Source organism: Scyliorhinus torazame, chromosome 10 (assembly GCF_047496885.1).
Source record: "Scyliorhinus torazame isolate Kashiwa2021f chromosome 10, sScyTor2.1, whole genome shotgun sequence".
NCBI lineage: Eukaryota > Metazoa > Chordata > Chondrichthyes > Carcharhiniformes > Scyliorhinidae > Scyliorhinus > Scyliorhinus torazame.
Window position 1 is genome coordinate 134,260,433 of NC_092716.1, and position 21,639 is coordinate 134,282,071.

At 46.9% G+C, this 21,639-nt stretch overlaps 1 protein-coding gene across 1 annotated transcript in view; it reads left to right on the forward strand.

Annotated features, from left to right (window-relative positions):
- The window catches only part of LOC140430942 (SITS-binding protein), a 256,680-nt gene that overhangs the window by 55,357 nt on the left and 179,684 nt on the right, over window positions 1-21,639 (forward strand). The window contains exon 2 of the mRNA XM_072518773.1: window positions 732-903. Within this exon, the coding sequence (XP_072374874.1) occupies window positions 732-903 (172 nt within the window). The remainder of the gene's footprint in view (window positions 1-731; window positions 904-21,639) is intronic.

Consider the following 21,639-nt stretch of genomic DNA (forward strand, 5'->3'; position numbering starts at 1 on the left):
GTTAGCTTCATGGGGATCTCTTTAAAAAAAAAGTTATATCTCTACAAGGATCATAATCACGTACATGTGTGTGAATGTTATGTGAGACCTGGATCAAGCTGCAATTTCTCGTACAATCAACTTCCCAGCAAACGCTAGGTTAAATGAGTAGAGATCTTGCGAGGGAGGGTGTACATAAACAGTTGAAGAAGATTCAATGAGTGGGGAGAATGCATAATAGTGGAGGTTGTTGTTAGGTTGTGGAAGGCGATTCACTGTGTGGATAGAATCCACGATAATATGGAGTATATATGGGCTGTGGTTGGAGATTAATTAATCACATTACTTTTAATAATTGCATATTTTTTCAATTCTTATAATTTTCCAGTAGATAAGGAGTTTTGTGGAGAACATTCTATATTCTCCAGGCTCCTCTTAGCACTTTTTAAATTGAAAGATTGTAAATGGGGTCTTGTGGAGTCCAAAATTAGCAGCTATGAATATAAGATAGTCGCTAATAAATCCATTGGAAGATTCAGTAGGAAGGAATTTGAGACAAATAACATAGGTATGTTTAAGGGAGAACCAGATCAGCACACAGGGAAGAAAGGATTAACAGGTACTGATAGGGTGAGATGAAGTAGAATGGAGGAGCATAAATATCAGCATTGATCCGATAGACTTGTTTCTGCGCTGTAGATGTACAGTAATCACTGTAATATGTAATGGAATTATCTGTAACTTGTTCACAGGATTGTTTCTCTATGGTAAATGTGTCCTGGTTCGGAGGAGGAAGTATGTATTCACAGTACTGGCCTATAAACAATGCTGACATTGACTCCCAGCCATTCATCATCAGCGACCTTCAGGACACCCCCACAGGTTATGGATCTGTGTTAGAGAGGTACTTCCTTGGATCAACAGGTGAGAATGTGGATGTTCTGTGCACTTCATCCAAATCAAACTCTTCAAGAAATTTGGTTTCATTTTAAATCTGTACAGTGGTCACATAGGTCACTGTGATAATTCATGGCCACAGGCAATGTCAGGATGGGGATTGATCACCCTCAATGTCATTAAGTGCATTAATCTAAGCTATAACTGAGTTCATCTGGAGGATGGGGTGGACAAGAAATGGGGAAAGTCATCACTACTCCAGGTAGAATCTATTCACTGTCAAAGATCAATGCCTGCAGTGAAAGGAGATTTGTGCATTTGTGGAATAATGAAGAGGTTGGTAGACATTAGGGAGAAAAAATACTTGAATTACCCTTACCATCTTTGTTGAGGGTTCAATGTCCTCTTTAGGAAGTCTTTCAGCTGGACCAGCCATCACCATGGATATATTATTGCTGTCCAATCATTTTCTGTGCAACATTTATGGCCAGTGTTGTATATTTATTCACAAGGTCTGTGCACCTATTGAGATCAGACTGATTCACAACCCTACATCTGCCGTATTTCTATTGATTTACAAAAACACTTTGCAGAAGCTTTGTCCTCAGACCTGCTCTGACCACTTCCTGAGGCTGCTGTCATGTGGCACATTGACATCTTGCCCCTCTGTTTTGAAATTCATCACTTACTGATGATGGATTCATTGATTGAATGTTTACATTGATAATTTATTCATATTGGATTGGCGTTCAGCCAGTAATTAGTATTTCAGCAATTCAAAGATAGAGCGTGAGATCTCTCCAGTCTCAGTAGCAGTATAATCCGTGATCTGTTGATGCTGTTGTTGCACCAGCAATCTTCCCTTGGAGTTCTGCTCAGAGCTCTCTATACAAGCTGTGAAAGAAGACAACGTGGATGGTTAGAATCTATGAACTTTCTGGAACTTCTCTGTGCTTTGTAAGGACAAAGGTCAGCACAATTTGAGGAAAGGTAATTTATGCATCATGTCCGCTCTTCCTAGTGACAGCATACAACCCATCCTATTTGACATTGGAGGCCACCTCCTTTAATCTCTTTTTACAGGCCCCATCATGGCTCTACCCACCCATTTAATCTCCTTCCACAGCAATGAGCCAGAATTCCATTTGATAGTTCTTCAAACGAACAAATGTTGTATATTTAGCTTAACCATCTTTGGACGTAAGGGAGAAGAACATTTGCAGAAATTCCCCTCCAAGATTAAAGTAAGTGCTGTGGAGTCTATTATATGGCACAGTGTTTACAGGCAGTGCTGATAATGATCTCACCCCAGTGTAAATAATGATCCTATCAATGGAATCCTCTTTATTCCAGTGCAGGAACGTTGGAACAGGTGGAAACCATTCAGGCCCTCGAGCCTTTCCACTGTCCAGTGAGATTGTGGCTGATCTGTATTTTAATTGCACCAAACTAGCTGGATAGCATACCTAACTTCAATTAAAAATGATGAATTGAGCTTTCAATGGGAGAAAATTCCACACTTTGATCTCTTTTTTACATGAAGAAATATTTTCAAACGTCTCTCCTGAACAGCCTGGCTCTGATTTTAACGTTCGATCACTTTGCCCTAAACTGCCCCATCAGTGCCGCACATTCTCTCTATCTAACCAACCAGTTCCTTTCAAAATCCCACAAACCACAATGAAAATACCCCTGAATCTTTTATATTCCAGGGAACACAAGTTTAGATTATGTAATCTCTCATCATAATCTAACCATTGTAACCCTGGTAACATTCTGGTGAATGTGCACTGCATTCCTTCCAATGACAATATATTCTTTCTCTGGTGTAGTGCCCTTTATGGGGCCCAATATTCCAGAAGGGATCCATCAAGGCATTACATAAATTTAACAGTACTTCTTCCACTTTGTCCTCTATTTATAGTCCATTCCATTTATCATTTTATTCATTATTTGTACCTGATGGTAGTGTAAATTGGATCCACATCAGTGGACATCCCTTCATGCCAGTGTAAATAATGATGCCATTAATAGATTTGATCTTCATGTTCGAATAGATATGGGGTGGAATTCTCCGTTGCTGAGACTAAGGGTTTGCCGCTCGCCAAAATCGCAAAACTCGATTGGGCTGAGAATAGCTTCCGAGGCCAAATTGAGATATACGTCGGTTTGACACCAAATCGGGATGTTCCTGCACCCCAAAAATGGGGTAAATGCATCACTTGTTGCGCGGGGTTAAAGTACAGGAGGCATAACATTAGCGGGCCTGACACCCTGGGCTGGATTCTCAGTTTGGGAGACTAAGTCCCCATGTCACCGTGAAAACGGTAATGTGTTACGCCAGGAAAACTGGCGCAAAACGGCCACCGATTCCCTGCTCCGGGGAGGGCTAGCACCCAGGCAGAGTAGAGCTCCCAGCTCTAGCTGCCGATACGGCCTGGAGCATTGCCGGGTCCGTGGCTGCGCATGCGCTCGCAGGCGGCCTGCAGCGGCCGTGCCGTGCTTCATGGGGACCACCCATGGACCCGGACCGCAAGAATAGTTCCCCCTTTTGGCCAGCTCGCGTGCTCGGACTGCTCCCCATAGTGCCTCCACCCTGAATAAACCCCCCCCCCTGCCCGCGGATCGGCCCACCCCTGTCTGTGGCAGTGCGGGACTGAGTCCGCAGTCACTACGCTGAGTTCCGACAGGTGAGATTACATGTGTTCCACGCCGTCGGGAACTCAGCCAGTCGGGGACAGAGTATCGCAGGGCGGGCCTCAGGCAATGACCTGAGGCCGTGGATACAGCGTACGGTGTACTCCTACAGTACGCCATTTTTCAGGAGGTGGAGCATCGCGAAAGCAGCGCCGCCCCTGATTTTGGTGTCAATGGGAATTCTCCACCCCGTCGCCGAACCCGATTTCGGCGTCGAGGATCGGAGAATCCAGCCTCCTATTCTCCAGGGGCCTCCGAGATTCACCATCTGCGATGGGCCGAGTTTCCGACGAAATGGTTCACTTGTGGTTTCAAAAGTCGTGAACCTGGTGTCGTGGCTGCTGAGCGAGAGAGAGGAGGTACGAAATGGCGTGGAGTGACTATGGGCAGCTGCCCGGACACCGGCCTTGCTGGCTACAGTAGGGGGCCCTTTGCCAGGGCCGGGGGAGACTGGTCGAGCAGCCGGGGTGCCCCCCCACAGGATTGGGGCGGTACCCAGGCAACGACCGCCAATATGGCAGCCATCTTGCTGCGCACCTACTGACCACCCACCTTGGCCCCTGGCTCTACACAGTGACACCGGCCGTATGGGTGCGCCCACCCGCACAACCCACCCCCTGCCACAGCCGCCACCCACCGGCAGACCACTCAAGGGCACACCCACGACAGCCCCCAGTGAGTGCAGTGCCAACGGACGGTACCCCTGGCAGCAGAGGCGGGCACCCGGCCATGGCGGCTTGCATGGGTGCTGGCATGTGGGGCAGGCTGCGATTTGGCCATCCCCCGGGGGAGGGGCCGGTTACAGGTGTGTGGGGGGGGGGGTTAGTGCCAGGGGAATGGAGCGGTCAACTCGCCCTAGCTGCCCTGAGGAGGTCGCGGAGTTTCTTCTGGCGCTGCAAGCCAGTCCGGATGACGTTACCCACAGCGCTGACCGCCTCTGCCACCTGCGCCCAGGCACGGCGAACGGCGGCGCCTGGCGGCCTTTCTCCTGGGCCAGAGTACACGATTAACCTTCTCTCCTCCATGGCATCCAGGAGGGTGTCCAGCTCAGCGTCCCTGAACCGTGGCGCTGCTCTCTTTCTAGCCACCTTGTTGACTGGGACGGTGTGTGTGGGAAAGGACCGTTTAAGTGCGGCTGCGGCGTGTGAACCTCATGTGTGCCAATCATGGACCCAGCGAATCCGGCACCGTTTTGCATGGAATTGATTGCGTTCCACGTGGTGATGGTGCTTGCCCATTTAAGGTAGCTGAATCAGTGCAGCTATTGCGCCGTTTTTTCTGTCGTAAAACACTACGGTTCCCATACCGGCATCGGCACTTAGTCTCACAATCGGAGAATTCTGCCCTCAGTGTTGACGCCGGGGCAGGATTCGTGGACTTGTACGAGCCGCCTCGCCTGGACCGATTCAGCGACTGCTGAGGGGCGAGCACAATTGGTTCCAACGAGAAATGGTGCCGGATTTGAGATTGACACCCAGAAGGCTGACAAGCTGCAGCTGCATATACACACCCGTACCCTAACCCCCCCAACCCCGAGGGCAGCCGACCCCTCACCCTGCACCACATGCCAGCACCGATACCTGCTGCCATGGCTGGGTGCCCTGGCCATTGAAGACACCAGCTACCCACTCCCTGGGCTGCATGCGTCGAACCGTCTGAATCTGTGCGTTTTCTGTCCCCCCCCCCCCCCCCCAGGAGAAGGCCGCCCATAACCGGCGGGAGCGGAACAATACAGGAGTGGAACCGCTGGATGTACGGCCCCTCACCGGAGCAGAGCAGAGAGCCCTGGACGAGGTCGGCGGGTCCGAAGAAAGGGCAGTCACCCATCCAGGCCCGCTTGCCCCTGAAGACAGCCGCCAAAAGGGGCTCACGTCACAGGGCGGGAATCACAGAGGGCCACCTGCACTCCTGATGTACCATCTGGGGATCCACCTAGACGTAGCGTTAAGTCCAGAATAGTAGACACCAGTTAAGTTGGCACAGGTACAAGGCAGTTTCGTAATAGGGGCTAGGGCACATTTCTGTGAAAATGTTTTCACATTAAACACCCGTGCACAATGTTACAACTTGTCTCGGTGCCCTGTCAGAACGGTGTGAGAGGTGGGTTGGTCTGGGTTGGCCGCAGAGGGGGCAAGGGTAGGGGGGGGGTGGGATTTAGCGGACGTTGTGGGTGGGCTTGGCTCAGGGGGTCAGTTCAGCCAGCGCTTACTGGTGTCCCACTCCCATCCTCCCCCCTACTTTCCGCACCCCAGGGATTCGATGGCACTGTATGATGGAATAGCTAGCACGCATGCAGGGATCATCCAGATGGACGGTGGGAAGTGCTACTGTGAGCAGGAGTCAGACATTGTCAAACTATACGGAGCATCAGAGGTTATCGCAGAGCAGGTTGTCATCATCCTCCATCCCATGGACCAGACCCTCTGTCGCTGCCATCCCACGGCCCGCACCACATAGTGAGGCAGGCATGTATCACGGAGGGGTTGCAGGCGGGGTGGGGTGGGGGGGGGGGGGGCGTGGGATGTGGTGTTTGTGCCCTTGGCCAGTCCCCCTCCAGTCGGTAAACCTGTAGGTGCTCAAAGCGTCCCTTGTGCATTGGCCCTGGCGTACAAGTTGTGCGGCCTCAATGCCTGCCCGGGCCACATATCCTGCCCATCCCCAGCCTCCACTGCATCCTCCACGTCTGATGAGGACTGGCATTCATCTTCCTCCTCCAGCATGTTGCCCCTCTGCTACGCGATGTTGTGGACAACACTGCAGGCTGCCACGATACGAGTGACCCTCCCAGCGCCATAGTGGAGGGCCCCTCCAAAGCGGTGTGCTCCCCTTACCACAATCTATTAAACGTTGTGGGTCAGGTGAACACCATGATACACTTTGGGGTTCTCTAAACCCTGGCCCATAACACTTGCTCCTTAGAGCCCACTGGCACCCACCAGCACAACCCCTTCATGTACAGGTTTGGTGCCAACACATGCCACCTGCTATAGACTCCCTGATCCATCAAGCGTTCGGCTCACAATACCCTTTCTCCCCGCAGGAGAAGATAGCCCACAATAAGCAGACAAGAGCCAAGATGGGTGGGCGGAGCCCCAGGGATTCGGGTCCTTACTCCCTATACGGAACGGGCCCTGGAGACCGCGGGGTTGATCGAGGTCAGGGCAGTCAGCGACAGTGAGGTTGGTCTGCGCCACAAAGGTGAGGATCCACTGCTCCTTCACCCAGATGACCTGTCTCAAGTGAGTAGTTCATGTCAGACAAAATGATCCTTCCTTCTCACTGACCATACTGTCACCAGCCCCCGAACTCCCACCCCCACTGCGCTTCACCCAAGAGACCACCTCGCAAGAGAGTTCCAAGGAGACCACCATCGAGGCATCACAGCTATCACCCGCATCTTCCACCCATGCAATGATACATACCACAGTGGGCGACATTAGTGTTCAGGAATCTGGGGCACAATCTGGCGAACACCACACAGTTGCTGATCACATCAGGTGGAGGCATCCAGGGGAGACACCAGTCGGAGGTCTACTCGATCCCAGGACTCAGCTAGGTGCCAGCCAAATGCCGAACATCTAGACAAGGTTCTCCCAGCGCTGATGCACAAGATAGGACACAGCCATGAGATTCAGGAGGAGATGTCAGCGACATTCCAGCGAGTGTATAGCCGATTGGAGGAGTCCCAAAGGCTACGCGTGTGGGAGATAATGCCAACAATGCGTGGCACCCAAGCCAACACTGTTAGGATGGCGGCCGCAGTGGAAAGCCTGGAGCACGACTTTCGCGTCTTGAGTGGTGGTGCCCAAGGCATGGCTCAGTCTGTGACAACCTTGGCTGAGGGTCTCGACATCATGTCCCAGTCGTTGAGGGAGACATAGGTGAACATTGCTGAGGCACTGCAGAGCATGTGCACCATGGTGCAGACAATGGGGAGCTGCCATGACCTGCAGAGCCAGATGACTCAGACCTCTGTAGCTCATTCCAGCTCTCCCTCCATCCCATGGAGTTCCCCAAGGCCCTATGGGCACCATCAGGGAGGAGGAAGCACTGAAGGCCAACCTGGGACCTGCCACCAAAGAGACAATGGCTGTCTCCAGTTCTTCCGAATCCCCTCCTCTTGACAGCGGCGCATCTCAAGGTCAGTGGGCAGAACATGGTGGCAAGGCACTGTCTGTGACACTGGTAAACCGGCCGGTGCCCTCTGGCTCCATGCCCTCCAGAGGAAGTCCGCCAAGGGCATCAAAGGCCACAGTGCGCAGGAAGCAGCAGGTTGCTTCCATCTCTGATGTGCATCCGAGGGACACACCTAGCAGTAGATCACATAAGATCAAGAAGAGTGAGAAGCACTGAGTGGACACTGAGGGGGTGTGAGAGGTGGTCACAATCTGTAGCTCGGGGGAATGGAACTACTCAAACATGTTGCACCTGATACATGTCGAGCCTCTGTCTGCCTGCAGCCCACTCTCTGTTGCCATCCACTTCCCTCCAATGCCTGCCCCCATGGGCACAGTGGTCCCAGATCCCCCGATGCAGACCCCATTCAGAAGATGAGTGCGAGCGCGCTGTCATCGAAAAACCACCAATGCATGTACACCTTGGGCCATCCTTGACGACCCCCTCTGGATTCCTCCTTGGCCTGATGGGTGTCCGGGTCTTCAGGGTGTGGGGTGGCCCCCTGCACATGGAATGCCAACGTCTGGCCACCTGGGCTTCCACTGGCAATGTGTGTGCAGCCTTTCCGGGGCTGACGATACTAGCCAGTTTGGTATCTGTCAGGGATTGGAGGAGAGAAACCAACAATTAGTTAGGGCTTCCATCCCGGAACCTTCAAATACCCCAAACCTCCCCCACCCCTTACGTGTCCCGCCTTCTCTCAGAGTGCCATCCACTGAGCCAATTTTGCTGGGAAACCTTGCTTTGCACACTCACTCAAGGCCACATCAGGACTTCCCAGACCCCAGACCTCTGCCGGAAACATTAGGGAGTTTGTGCTCAGGTGCCCTCCCCTGATCCACACACTTACCCTTTGATCGAGAGATGATCCCCAGCGCTGAAACCCTGCTCTTTAGTGTTTGATTGTTGGTAGCTGTGTCTATGGTGCTGATGCTCCGAGAGTACAGCTAAAGTGTTCAAGCATCAAAGTTTGATTAAAATGCAATGCACTAATCATTCTCTGAGTCATGCCACCTGTGCCCATGAGAAGCCATTTGAGAGTTGAGGACGACTAACAAGGCCAATTCCTCCTTTGCAATAACCTTCAACTGCGAAGCTAGAGGCTGCTCAAAGTCAAAGGGAGTTAAAGTGACCGTCAGCATAGAATCAAGAATGGGGCTCTGTCTTGGAAGTGTTTGGTAGGATAGGCAACAGCTGTAGTTGCCCCTATTATGGGTTTCCACAATATTTAAAGATGGTTTGAAGGACTTTCAGATACAAAGCCCCTCAACCCCCGACCCAGGGGCAACGCCCAACTTACAACCCCCGACCCAGGGGCAACGCCCAACTTACAACCCCCGGCCAAGCACCACCATCCTGAGGTTTCTCCCTCCCCCACCGAGCACTGGGCTAGCAGCTCCGGGGCCCTTGAGCTGCATGCTGGAAAATGGAAAGAGCTACTCACCTCCTCAGTTCCCCTCAGTAACCATTGCGCCAGCTTCCTATTTTTAAAAGGGAGTATTTAACGATGCCCGTGTGATTTCCCACTGGGGAGCCAGTTAGTTCCCAGGAGGCCGCTGAACTTGACTTCAATCTCGCTAATGAGATGGAAATGAATGCAAATGAGGGTTAATAATATGCTCACCATTCTTGGGTGAGATCGGGAACTCGTCATTGGGAGTGGGCCAGTTAAATTGCAAACTGATTCGCACCCTGCATGAATCAATAATTTTGGCCTTTCCTGCTATTTAACCTGACACGCCCAGATCCACGCTGAGCGCAAGGCGGTGGTTAAATCGTACCCATTATTATTCTGATGAATCTGCACGCCCACCAAGGCCACTTTCTCCTTTAGGTGTGGTGCCCAGAACGGAACATAAATTTCCCAGATTGAATCTGACCAGAGCTTTATATAATCGGAGTAAAATATTCTTCCCTTTGTATTTGAGCCTCAGAGGGATAGAAACTACAATGATTATATAACAGACAAGTTCAGAGTGAGATACAAAGAGTGAAAGTGTTAACGCTGATCACATTTTCTTAAGAATTCTGGTCATTCCTACATTGCAACTAGTGCTCCTTGATAGAATCAGGGGCAGGATTCTCCCATCTGAAGGCAGAGTGTTGACGCCATCGTAAAAACTGGAGAGTTTAACGACGGTGTCATCGGGCCGCTAGGTGTAGTGATCCTCTGTCCTACAGGAAGCCAGCACGGCACTGGAGTGACCCACGGCATTAAATGGGTGCCACGGGTCTGCGACCGGCACGAATGCGCGCATGCAGGGTAGCGTCCTTCTCCGCGCTGGCCCCGATGCAACATGGCGTAGGGCTACAGGGGCTGGCGCGGAGGAAAAGAGGCCCCCACCAGGAGAGGCTTGCCCACCGATCGGTAGGCCCCGATCACGGGCCAGTCCACGTGGAGGCCCCCCGGGGTCGGACCCCCCCTCCCTCCACCCACCAGGCCGCCCAAGACAGGATGGATGCCGAGGTCCCGCTGGGTAATACTAGATGTGAACGGCGCCGGCAGGACTCGGGCATTTTTTGGCGGCCACAAGGCCCATCCCGGGCGGAGAATCGCCGGGAGGGCCGCGTAGAGTGGCCCCCGACCGCCGTCGTGCCGACACCAACGCCGCCGATTCTCCAGTGACCAGATTAGTTGGCGCCGGCCCAACTGCGCATGAGCGGTCCCTGCGGCACCTGGTCATCTTCGGGCCAGGCAGCTGGAGCGGCGTGGGCTGCTCCAGCGCCATACTGGACACCCCAGGACCTGAGAATCGGGTCTCGGAACCGGCGCTGGAGTAAAGTACTCCCGTTTTGGCACCGGTGCTGAACCAGAGAATTGCGGCCAGGGTATATTTACAGAAACTATTTCCACTGGTTGAAGAGTTTAGGATAGGGGACCTTTCAGGAATTAAATTAGAAAAAACTTAAACGTATAAGGGTGGTAGAAATGTGGTATTCTCTTTGCAAATGGCAATTGATGCTCGGTCAATTGTTAACTTTAAATTTCAGATTTTGTTTGTTAACGAAGCTATTAAGGGATAGTAAGATAGTAGAAAGTAAGTGAGCACGAAGACAGCAACTGGTGATTGACTGCAGCTAGTCTCAGAGTGTGAGCTTGGGAATTTGGTGAATGAGGGAATTTATTGCAATGAGGGAGGAGCTGCTGTTCACATATGTTTGAGGTTAAAAGAGTGTGAAGAGTGTTTAATCAGTTTAAAAGAGCGTGAAGAGTGTTGACCAGTTTAAAAGAGTGTGAAGAGTGTTGACCAGTTTAAATGAGTGTGAAGAGTGTTAGACCAGTTTAAACGAGTGTGAAGAGTGTTGACCAGTTTAAAAGAGTGAAGAGTGTTTGACCAGTTTAAACGAGTGTGAAGAGTGTTTGACCAGTTTAAAAGAGTGAAGAGTGTTTGACCAGTTTAAAAGAGCGTGAAGAGTGTTGACCAGTTTAAAAGAGTGAAGAGTGTTTGACCAGTTTAAAAGAGTGAAGAGTGTTTGACCAGTTTAAAAGAGCGTGAAGAGTGTTGACCAGTTTAAAAGAGTGTGAAGAGTGTTGACCAGTTTAAACAAGTGTGAAGAGTGTTGACCAGTTTAAAAGAGTGTGAAGAGTGTTTGACCAGTTTAAAAGAGTGTGAAGAGTGTTGACGAGTTTAAAAGAGTGAAGAGTGTTTGACCAGTTTAAACGAGTGTGAAGAGTGTTTGACCAGTTTAAAAGAGTGAAGAGTGTTTGACCAGTTTAAAAGAGCGTGAAGAGTGTTGACCAGTTTAAAAGAGTGAAGAGTGTTTGACCAGTTTAAAAGAGTGAAGAGTGTTGACCAGTTTAAAAGAGTGTGAAGAGTGTTGACCAGTTTAAACGAGTGTGAAGAGTGTTGACCAGTTTAAAAGAGTGTGAAGAGTGTTTGACCAGTTTAAAAGGGTGTGAAGAGTGTTTGACCAGTTTAAAAGAATGTGAAGAGTGTTGACCAGTTTAAAAGAGTGTGAAGAGTGTTGACCAGTTTAAACGAGTGTGAAGAGTGTTGACCAGTTTAAAAGAGTGTGAAGAGTGTTTGACCAGTTTAAAAGAGCGTGAAGAGTGTTTGACCAGTTTAAACGAGCGTGAAGAGTGTTTGACCCGTTTAAATGAGTGTGAAGAGTGTTTGACCCGTTTAAATGAGTGTGGAGAGTGTTTGACCCGTTTAAATGAGTGTGGAGAGTGTTTGACCAGTTTAAACGAGTGTGAAGAGTGTTTGACCCGTTTAAATGAGTGTGGAGAGTGTTTGACCAGTTTAAAAGAACGTGATGAATGTTTGACCAGTTTAAACGAGTGTGAAGAGTGACCAGTTTAAACGAGTGTGAAGAGTGTTTGACCAGTTTAAACGAGCGTGAAGGGTGTTTGACCAGTTTAAATGAGTGTGAAGAGTGTTAGACCAGTTTAAACGAGTGTGAAGAGTGTTGACCAGTTTAAAAGAGTGAAGAGTGTTTGACCAGTTTAAACGAGTGTGAAGAGTGTTTGACCAGTTTAAAAGAGTGAAGAGTGTTTGACCAGTTTAAAAGAGCGTGAAGAGTGTTGACCAGTTTAAAAGAGTGAAGAGTGTTTGACCAGTTTAAAAGAGTGAAGAGTGTTTGACCAGTTTAAACGAGTGTGAAGAGTGTTGACCAGTTTAAAAGAGTGAAGAGTGTTTGACCAGTTTAAAAGAGCGTGAAGAGTGTTGACCAGTTTAAAAGAGTGTGAAGAGTGTTGACCAGTTTAAACAAGTGTGAAGAGTGTTGACCAGTTTAAAAGAGTGTGAAGAGTGTTTGACCAGTTTAAAAGAGTGAAGAGTGTTTGACCAGTTTAAAAGAGTGAAGAGTGTTTGACCAGTTTAAAAGAGTGAAGAGTGTTTGACCAGTTTAAAAGGGTGTGAAGAGTGTTTGACCAGTTTAAAAGAATGTGAAGAGTGTTGACGAGTTTAAAAGAGCGTGAAGAGTGTTGACCAGTTTAAAAGAGTGTGAAGAGTGTTGACCAGTTTAAACGAGTGTGAAGAGTGTTGACCAGTTTAAAAGAGTGTGAAGAGTGTTGACCAGTTTAAAAGAGTGTGAAGAGTGTTGACCAGTTTAAAAGAATGTGAAGAGTGTTGACCAGTTTAAAAGAGTGTGAAGAGTGTTGACCAGTTTAAAAGAGTGTGAAGAGTGTTGACCAGTTTAAACGAGTGTGAAGAGTGTTGACCAGTTTAAAAGAGTGTGAAGAGTGTTGACCAGTTTAAACAAGTGTGAAGAGTGTTGACCAGTTTAAAAGAGTGTGAAGAGTGTTTGACCAGTTTAAAAGAGTGAAGAGTGTTTGACCAGTTTAAAAGAGTGAAGAGTGTTTGACCAGTTTAAAAGGGTGTGAAGAGTGTTTGACCAGTTTAAAAGAATGTGAAGAGTGTTGACGAGTTTAAAAGAGTGTGAAGAGTGTTGACCAGTTTAAAAGAGTGTGAAGAGTGTTGACCAGTTTAAACGAGTGTGAAGAGTGTTGACCAGTTTAAAAGAGTGTGAAGAGTGTTTGACCAGTTTAAAAGAGCGTGAAGAGTGTTTGACCAGTTTAAACGAGCGTGAAGAGTGTTTGACCCGTTTAAATGAGTGTGAAGAGTGTTTGACCCGTTTAAATGAGTGTGGAGAGTGTTTGACCCGTTTAAATGAGTGTGGAGAGTGTTTGACCAGTTTAAACGAGTGTGAAGAGTGTTTGACCCGTTTAAATGAGTGTGGAGAGTGTTTGACCAGTTTAAAAGAACGTGATGAATGTTTGACCAGTTTAAACGAGTGTGAAGAGTGACCAGTTTAAACGAGTGTGAAGAGTGTTTGACCAGTTTAAACGAGCGTGAAGGGTGTTTGACCAGTTTAAATGAGTGTGGAGAATGTTTGACAAGTTTAAAAGAGTGTGAAGAGTGTTTGACCAGTTTAAAAGAACGTGATGAGTGTTTGACCAGTTTAAACGAGTGTGAAGAGTGTTTGACCAGTTTAAAAGAACGTGATGAGTGTTTGACCAGTTTAAACGAGTGTGAAGAGTGTTTGACCAGTTTAAACGAGTGTGAAGAGTGCTGACCAGATTAAACGAGTGTGAAGAGTGCTGACCAGTTTAAACGAGTGTGAAGAGTGTTTGACCCGTTTAAATGAGTGTGGAGAGTGTTTGACCAGTTTAAAAGAACGTGATGAATGTTTGACCAGTTTAAACGAGTGTGAAGAGTGACCAGTTTAAACGAGTGTGAAGAGTGTTTGACCAGTTTAAAAGAGTGTGAAGAGTGTTTGACCAGTTTAAATGAGTGTGGAGAATGTTTGACAAGTTTAAAAGAGTGTGGAGAGTGTTTGACCAGTTTAAAAGAACGTGATGAATGTTTGACCAGTTTAAACGAGTGTGAAGAGTGACCAGTTTAAACGAGTGTGAAGAGTGTTTGACCAGTTTAAAAGAGTGTGAAGAGTGTTTGACCAGTTTAAACGAGTGTGAAGAGTGTTTGACCAGTTTAAACGAGTGTGAAGAGTGTTTGACCAGTTTAAATGAGTGTGGAGAATGTTTGACAAGTTTAAAAGAGTGTGAAGAGTGCTGACCAGTTTAAAAGAGTGAAGAGTGTTGACCAGTTTAAACGAGTGTGAAGAGTGTTTGACCAGTTTAAACGAGTGTGAAGAGTGTTTGACCAGTTTAAACGAGTATGAAGAGTGCTGACCAGTCTAAAAGAACGCAATGAGTGTTTGACCAGTTTAAAAGAGTGTGAAGAGTGTTGACCAGTTTAAAAGAGTGTGAAGAGTGTTGACCAGTTTAAAAGAGTGTGAAGAGTGTTAACCAGTTTAAAAGAATGTGAAGAGTGTTGACGAGTTTAAAAGAGTGTGAAGAGTGTTGACCAGTTTAAAAGAGTGTGAAGAGTGTTTGACCAGTTTAAAAGAGTGTGACAAGTGTTTGGCCAGTTTAAACGAGTGTGAAGAGTGTTGACGAGTTTAAAAGAGTGTGACAAGTGTTTGACCAGTTTAAACGAGTGTGAAGAGTGTTGACGAGTTTAAAAGAGTGTGAAGAGTGTTGACCAGTTTAAAAGAGTGTGAAGAGCGTTGACCAGTTAAAAGAGTGTGAAGAGCGTTGACCAGTTAAAAGAGTGTGACAAGTGTTTGACCCGTTTAAAAGAGTGTGAAGAGTGTTGACCAGTTTAAAAGAGTGTGACAAGTGTTTGACCAGTTTAAAAGAGTGTGAAGAGTGTTGACCAGTTTAAAAGAGTGTGACAAGTGTTTGACCAGTTTAAAAGTGCTAGGCATTTTTGGACTGGCCACATCTTGAGAAAAAAATCAAAGTATGTGTCACAGGGAAACAATTAAATATTTGGTTGGTGAATATTTTGCCAATTTGTCTTTCAAAACTCAGGAAATGTAGCAGTAATTGCTGGCTTTATGAGGTTTACAAGCAGTAGCAAAACTCATTCGGAGCATAGCGTCTAGGTTTTTAGTCACCAGTTTTATAATAAATAGTCTGTAAAGTTAATGCAGGCAGGGCAACTCAGCTGCAAGTTACACCCATTCTGTAACATGTAGAAAGTCATGGGTGCATCCTGTGGCCTAGGCAAGCATATGTACAGGAGATACCACCAGCTGCAGAAAGTTGAAGTCTGTGTTTTGAAATTCAAGTGATGGCTGGAGTCACTAAAAGCATCTAAAAGGCTGAGAACGATGTGGATAGCATGCAGAGGGTTAGTTACACCACAGATTCAGAGAACCTAGGCAGAGATGGAATAGGTGACCACCAGAGAGTCCAGGAGGATCACAGAGGTAGTGCAGGAGTTCCCAGAGTCCATCTTGCTCGTTAACCGGTTTGCCATTTTGGATAATGATAGTTGCTCAGAGGAGTGCAGCCAGAGCCTAGCATGTGGCGCCACAGGCAGATCAGCTGGACAGATGGGGAGGAGGGAGAGTCAAAGAGCAATATTAATAGGGGATTACTTAGTTCAGGGGACAGGCGGACGTTTCTGCATCTGTAGACGTGACTCCTGGATGGTGTATTGCCCTCCCTGTTTCCAGGATCAAGGATGTGACGACGGGACATTCTTATGGGAAAGAATGAACAGTCAGAAGTTGTGGTCCATATTAGTACCAACTAGGTAGAGCGAGGGTTGAAGTCCTAAAAGCAGATTTTAGAGAGCTTGGAAAGAGATTAAAAAGCAGGACTTCAATCTCAGGATTGTCCCTATGCCATGTGCTAGTGAGTACAGAAATAATAGAGCAAATGAACTCTTGGCGGGAGATAATGGTGCAGGAGGGAAGGGTTTAGATTTCTGAGGCACCAAGATCAAATTTGGGGCAGGTGGGAGCTGCATATGGCGATGGGTTACACCTTAGCCAGATCAGGACCAAGTTCTTCAATGGGAGATTAGGTCATTCTGTTTTGAAGAGTTTAAACTAGCTTAGCAGGGGGGTGAGAACCAGCAAAAGAATTTGGATAAGAGTGAAACAAAACTGGTAATGGTAGGAAGAAAAGTTGTAAGCAAAATTGGGGAAGGCAACATAAACAAAAGGCCAGCATCTAATAGGGTCAAGATACAGTAACATTTTTTAAAAATGCAACATTTTAAAGGCACTCTCAGAACGCACACAGCATTTGCACTGAGGTAGATGAATTGATGGAACAAATAGAAATAAATAATTAAGATCCAATTGTCCTTATGTAGATGTAGTTACAGGGTGACGGAAAATGGAACCTGAATGTTCTAGGTTATTCAGCATTTAGAGCTGGCAAAAAGAAAAATGAGGTGGATTAATAGTGTTAATAAAGGATGGAATCGGTACATTAGTGACAGAGGATCTTGGATCAAAGGATCAAGATGTAGAGCTACAAAACAGAAAGGGGCTGCAAACTTTCGTGGAAAATAGTGGTAATGTGAGTACAGTATAAATCAAGAAATTAGAGCTGCCTGTAACAAGGGTAATACAGTAATAATGGGGGACTTCAATCTACATTATGTAAACCTAATTAGCACTCATGCTGTGGAGGATGAATTTCTGAAAGTATATGAGATGGTTTTTATGAACAATATGTTGAGGAACCAACTAGAGAGTTAACTATTTTAGATAAAGTTTTGTGCAATGAGAAAGAGCTAATTAATAATCTCATGTAAAGAAGCATTTAGGGAAGAGTGACCATAATATTTGAGAATTTTACATGAAGTTTGAAAATGATGTAGTTCAATCCGAAACTAGAGTCTAAACTCTAAACAAAGCAAGCAATGGTGGTCTGAGCGGAAAATGGGCTGTAGTAGACTGGGAAACTACATTAAAAGGTATGATGGTAGACAAACAATGGCTAGCATAATTGATACATGATTTACAACAAATATATATTCCTCTGAGGCACAAAAAACCAACTGGAAAAGTGATTCAACTATGGCTAACAAGAGAAGTTAAAGACTGTATTAGATCAAAAGAAGTGGTTTATAAAGCTCCCAAACAAGTAGTAATCTTATGGTTTGGGAGCTTTTAAATATCCTGCAATGGATAACCAAGAAACTTATAAAGATAGAGAAAATAAAACATGAGAGTTAACTAGCAAGAAACATAAAAGCAGGTTGTAAAAGTTACTATAGGTGTGTAAAAAGGAAGGGATCACCAAAAACAAATGTGGGCCCACTGCAAGTGAAAATAGGAGAATTTATAATGGGACATGAGGAAATGGCAGAGAATGTAAACAAATATTTTTTGTCAGTCTTCATGGAGGAAGAAACAAAACAACTTCCCAGAAATTCTAGAGATGAAAGAACTAGTGAAAATGAAGAACTGAAAGAAATTAGCAAAAAGGTAGTACTGGAGAGGTAACACCTGAAAACTGATAAATCCTCTGGACCCCTCATGATCTACATTCAAGAGTGTTGAAAGAGGTGGCTGTAGAGATAGTGGATGTATTAGTGCTCCTATTCCCAAATTCTGTAGATTGTGGAATTATGCCTGACGATTGGATAGTGGCAAATATAACCCCACGATTCAAGAAAGGAGGGAGAGAGACAATGGGGAAGTACAGACCTGTTAGCCTGACATCAGTAGTGGGAAAAATGTTAGAATCTATAATAAAGGACGTGATAACTGGACACAGAAAATAATGGTAGGATTGGGCAGAATCAACATGGGCTTATGAAAGAGAAATCAACTGGGGGATTCTCCATTGGCAGGATCCTTTGCTTCGCCGGCAGCGCACCCATGGGTTTCTGACGGTGCAGGGGTGGCCACAATGGGAAATCTCATTGGCGGCTGTGGGAACGGTGAATCTCCCTGCTGGCGGGGGCGCGCCGCACTGAAAAATGGGGCGAGTAGGATGGAGAATACTGCCCCATGTCCGACAAACCAGTTGGATTTATTTTTTAATTAGCAGAGTAGATCAGAGGGAATTCGTGCATTTGATATAACTGGACTTTCAGAAGGCCTTTGACAACATCCCAGACTAGTGGGTAGTAAGGAAAATAAGAGCACATAGGATCGAGTTAATATACTGACATGGACTGAGGATTGGTTAACAGACAGAAAACAGAGAGTAGGATAAACAGGTCATCCTTACTTTTGCAGGCTGTGTCTAGTTGGGTATTGCAAGGATTCGTGCTTGGGGCCCCAGCATTTCATAATCTATATCAATGATTTGGATGTGGGGATTGAATGTAATTTTCCAAGTGTGTTGATGACACAAAACTGGGTAAGATTGTGAGATATGAAGATGAGGCAAAGAGGCTTCAAAGGGATTTATTTAGACAGGCTAAGTGAGTGGGCAAGAACATGACAGATGGAGTATAACTTGGGAAAAATGTGAAGGTATCCACTTTGGTAGGAAAACAGAAATGCAGAGTTTTTCTGTAATGGGGAGAGACTGGAAAGTGTTGATGTTCAAATTAAACTGGGAGTCCTTCTCCATGAGTCACTATAAAGCTAACATACAGGTACAGCAAGCAATTAGGAAGACAAATGGAACATTGGCTTTTATTGCAAGAAGATTTGTTTACTGGAGTAAAGATAGCTTGCTGCAATTGTACAGAACCTTGGTGAGACCACATCTGGAATATGTGTACAGTTTTGGTCTCTATCTAAGAAGAGATATACTTGCCATAGAGAGAGTGCTGCGAAGATTCACCAGACTGATTCCTGGGTTAGCAGAATAGTCCCATGAGGAGAGACTGAGGGGTCAGGACCTGTAATCTCTGGAGTTTAGAAGAATGAGAGGTGTCCTAAATGGAACCTACAAATTTCTACCCTTCAAAAGGGTAGATGTAGGAAGAATGGTTCCCCTGGCTGGTGAATCTAGAACCAGGGTACACAGTCTCAGAATAAGGGCTAGGCCATGTAGGCCTGAGATGAGGAGGAACTTCTTCACTCCAGAGGTTGGTGAACCTTTGGAATTCTCTATCCTTGGGATCTGTGGAAACTCAGTCGTTGTGTTTATTCAAGATTCTAATTTATAGATTTCTAGATATTAAAAACATAAAGGGATATTGGCGTGATCTACCGGCTGTGTTACGCCCAAAAAGCAGTGCTGCACAATGTGGCCAGTAAATACCGGGAGACCCCTATTCCAGGATCTATCGCCAAGACTCGAGAGACATCGTGAAGTGAATCCTGCCCATTGTGGGTGGATCACCTTTTAGCCAACCTGCACTCTAATATGTACTCCCACAATCTAACCAAGGTGTTGGGATCTAACCCCTTCACCTTGGAGATCTCAGTCAAGCACCGTTTAGAGCTTGTCAGCTGGTCCCCACAAATGGAGACCAGATGGAACGGCACTTGTGAGGGTCTCCCAGTGGATTGAAGGCTCCCAGGTGCTTACCCTCTGGGCAGGGTCACAGCCTGGCACTGCTAATGCCACCTGGGCACCTTGGCACCCTGGCAGTGCCACCTGGATGCAAGCTTGGCACTGCCAAGGTGGCACTACCAGGTTGGCAATGCCAAGGTGTAAAGATGGCATTTTTCCCACGATGGGGATCAGGCCCTGTGCGGCTGCAGTGGGTGTGGGAGGTAGCTGAATACACCCTTTTACGTGAGTGGGGCTTTGGGGAGGTTCGGACGTCCCGATCACCTTCTGCACTGAGGAATTCCAGCACGCGGTGCTCCTCAGTCCAGAAAATGGCCCCAAATCTACCTGAAGGGGAATAGAATCCTGTTTGTTAGTGTGGGGATCTCGGCACTCCGAGTGCTGGCTAACACCCGGCTAAACGCGATTGCAATGGGACTCTGTTCCCATTTGGGTAGATCGTGCCCGTGGTGATCGTGTGGGAAAGTGGAGTTGAAGGGAAGATCAGCTATGATCGGATTGGCAGATCAGGCTCAAGGGGCTGAATGGCCTATTCTTTGCCATTTCCGATGTTCCTATATGGGGCAAAGGCGGATATATGAAGTTAGGTCATAGATCAGCCATTATCTATCTACCGAATGGCAGAACAGACTTGAGGAGTTCGGTGGCCTCCTGCATTCATACTGAAAGTGCATGTCGGTTACGTGTACTTAACAGGTTAAACACTTGCAGCAGAAGTTTTCATAATTCTGAGGGGCTTTGATAGAGCAAGTCAGAAGAAATAGTTTCCTCTGTCAAATGGGCAGATTTTAAAAAATAATTGACAAAGAGGAAAGAAGGAAAAATGATTTCACACACAGGACTGTTTCCCTGGACAAACAGCTGCCGTAGGAACTTTCCAAAGGCATCTGCTTGAAGAGGATTCATTTGTAGCTCAAGGTGAGAAAAATCTGGGGTGTGGGATGAAATTGGATAGTATTTTCAAAGAGCTGGCACAAACCCGGCAAACAGAATGGCCTCCTTCTATGCTGGAAGCTTCTATGATTCAATGATCACGTAGCAGTGAGCTCCACATTCTCGACACTCTCTGGGTAAAGGAATTGCTCCTGGTTTCTGTGGTAGTACCAGGTATTGCGGTACCTGAGAGGTGGATGACCATTGGTTAGACCCAGGAAACTACCATTGGCTGATGTACATAGCTCCGCCCTGAGGGGCGGAGTATAAGAACCGATGCCGTCCCAGCAGCCTTCACTTCCTGTATCGAAGCTGCTGGGGAAGAGTTCTAGCAGATTAAAGCCTTCAGTTATGAATCACTTTGTCTTGAGAGTAATTGATTGTGCATCAGTTTCTTTATTTAATCTGTCAACGGCTACCACACAAGCTAAGCCATTGGATTGGAACTGTTAAACCACATGCACTTTTCACTTTGAACCTTTCAACAGCTGGGCTAAGCTTAACATTCACATGAGATGATTCCACAATACCACACTCCTGGGGCCCATACCTGAGCCACGCTTATTGTCCGTGCAGCTCCCTGATATTTTGCATTTCTACACGGTATTCAAACTGAATGGATGCTAGGATCCACCACACTAGCCAACAGCCGCAGCTTCACAAGTCTGCTGGCTTCCTGCTAATTTGGGACACTTGTTATTGAGCTAGTCTTCAGGGATGCAGAGAACATATCAAGCTTTTAATGCAAAGGCAGAACTCGCAAGGGAATATCGTATTTCTCTGAAACCATGACAGCCGGGCCAGTCAGCTCTTGCTGATGGACAGCAGGTTTCCTTGACGACACCCACTTGACAACGTAGAGTGATCTATTTTAGAAAGTTACTAGCTTGGGGAGCTCCCTGTAGAGCCTCAGTTGAGAAATGTTCTGCCCTGTATGTAACTGAGCACCTCAGTCGAGGAAGGTTCCTGTTCCTAACTCTGGTCTATATTGAGCAGCAGCGAGGGAAATGGGGAGATAGATATCAGGCAGGAATGTTGGTGGATGTAGGATCTGCCTGCAAAGACCCTCACCTCACAATGTGGCCCCAACTAAATGAATAAGTACAACTGCTTAGCTAAATTAATAGGAGAGCGAAAAGGCAACAGAGTACCCAGCAGGAGAGGAGAAAAAAACAACAAGAGGTTGTATTTATATAGCACCTTTCACATAACACTCTCAAAGAGCG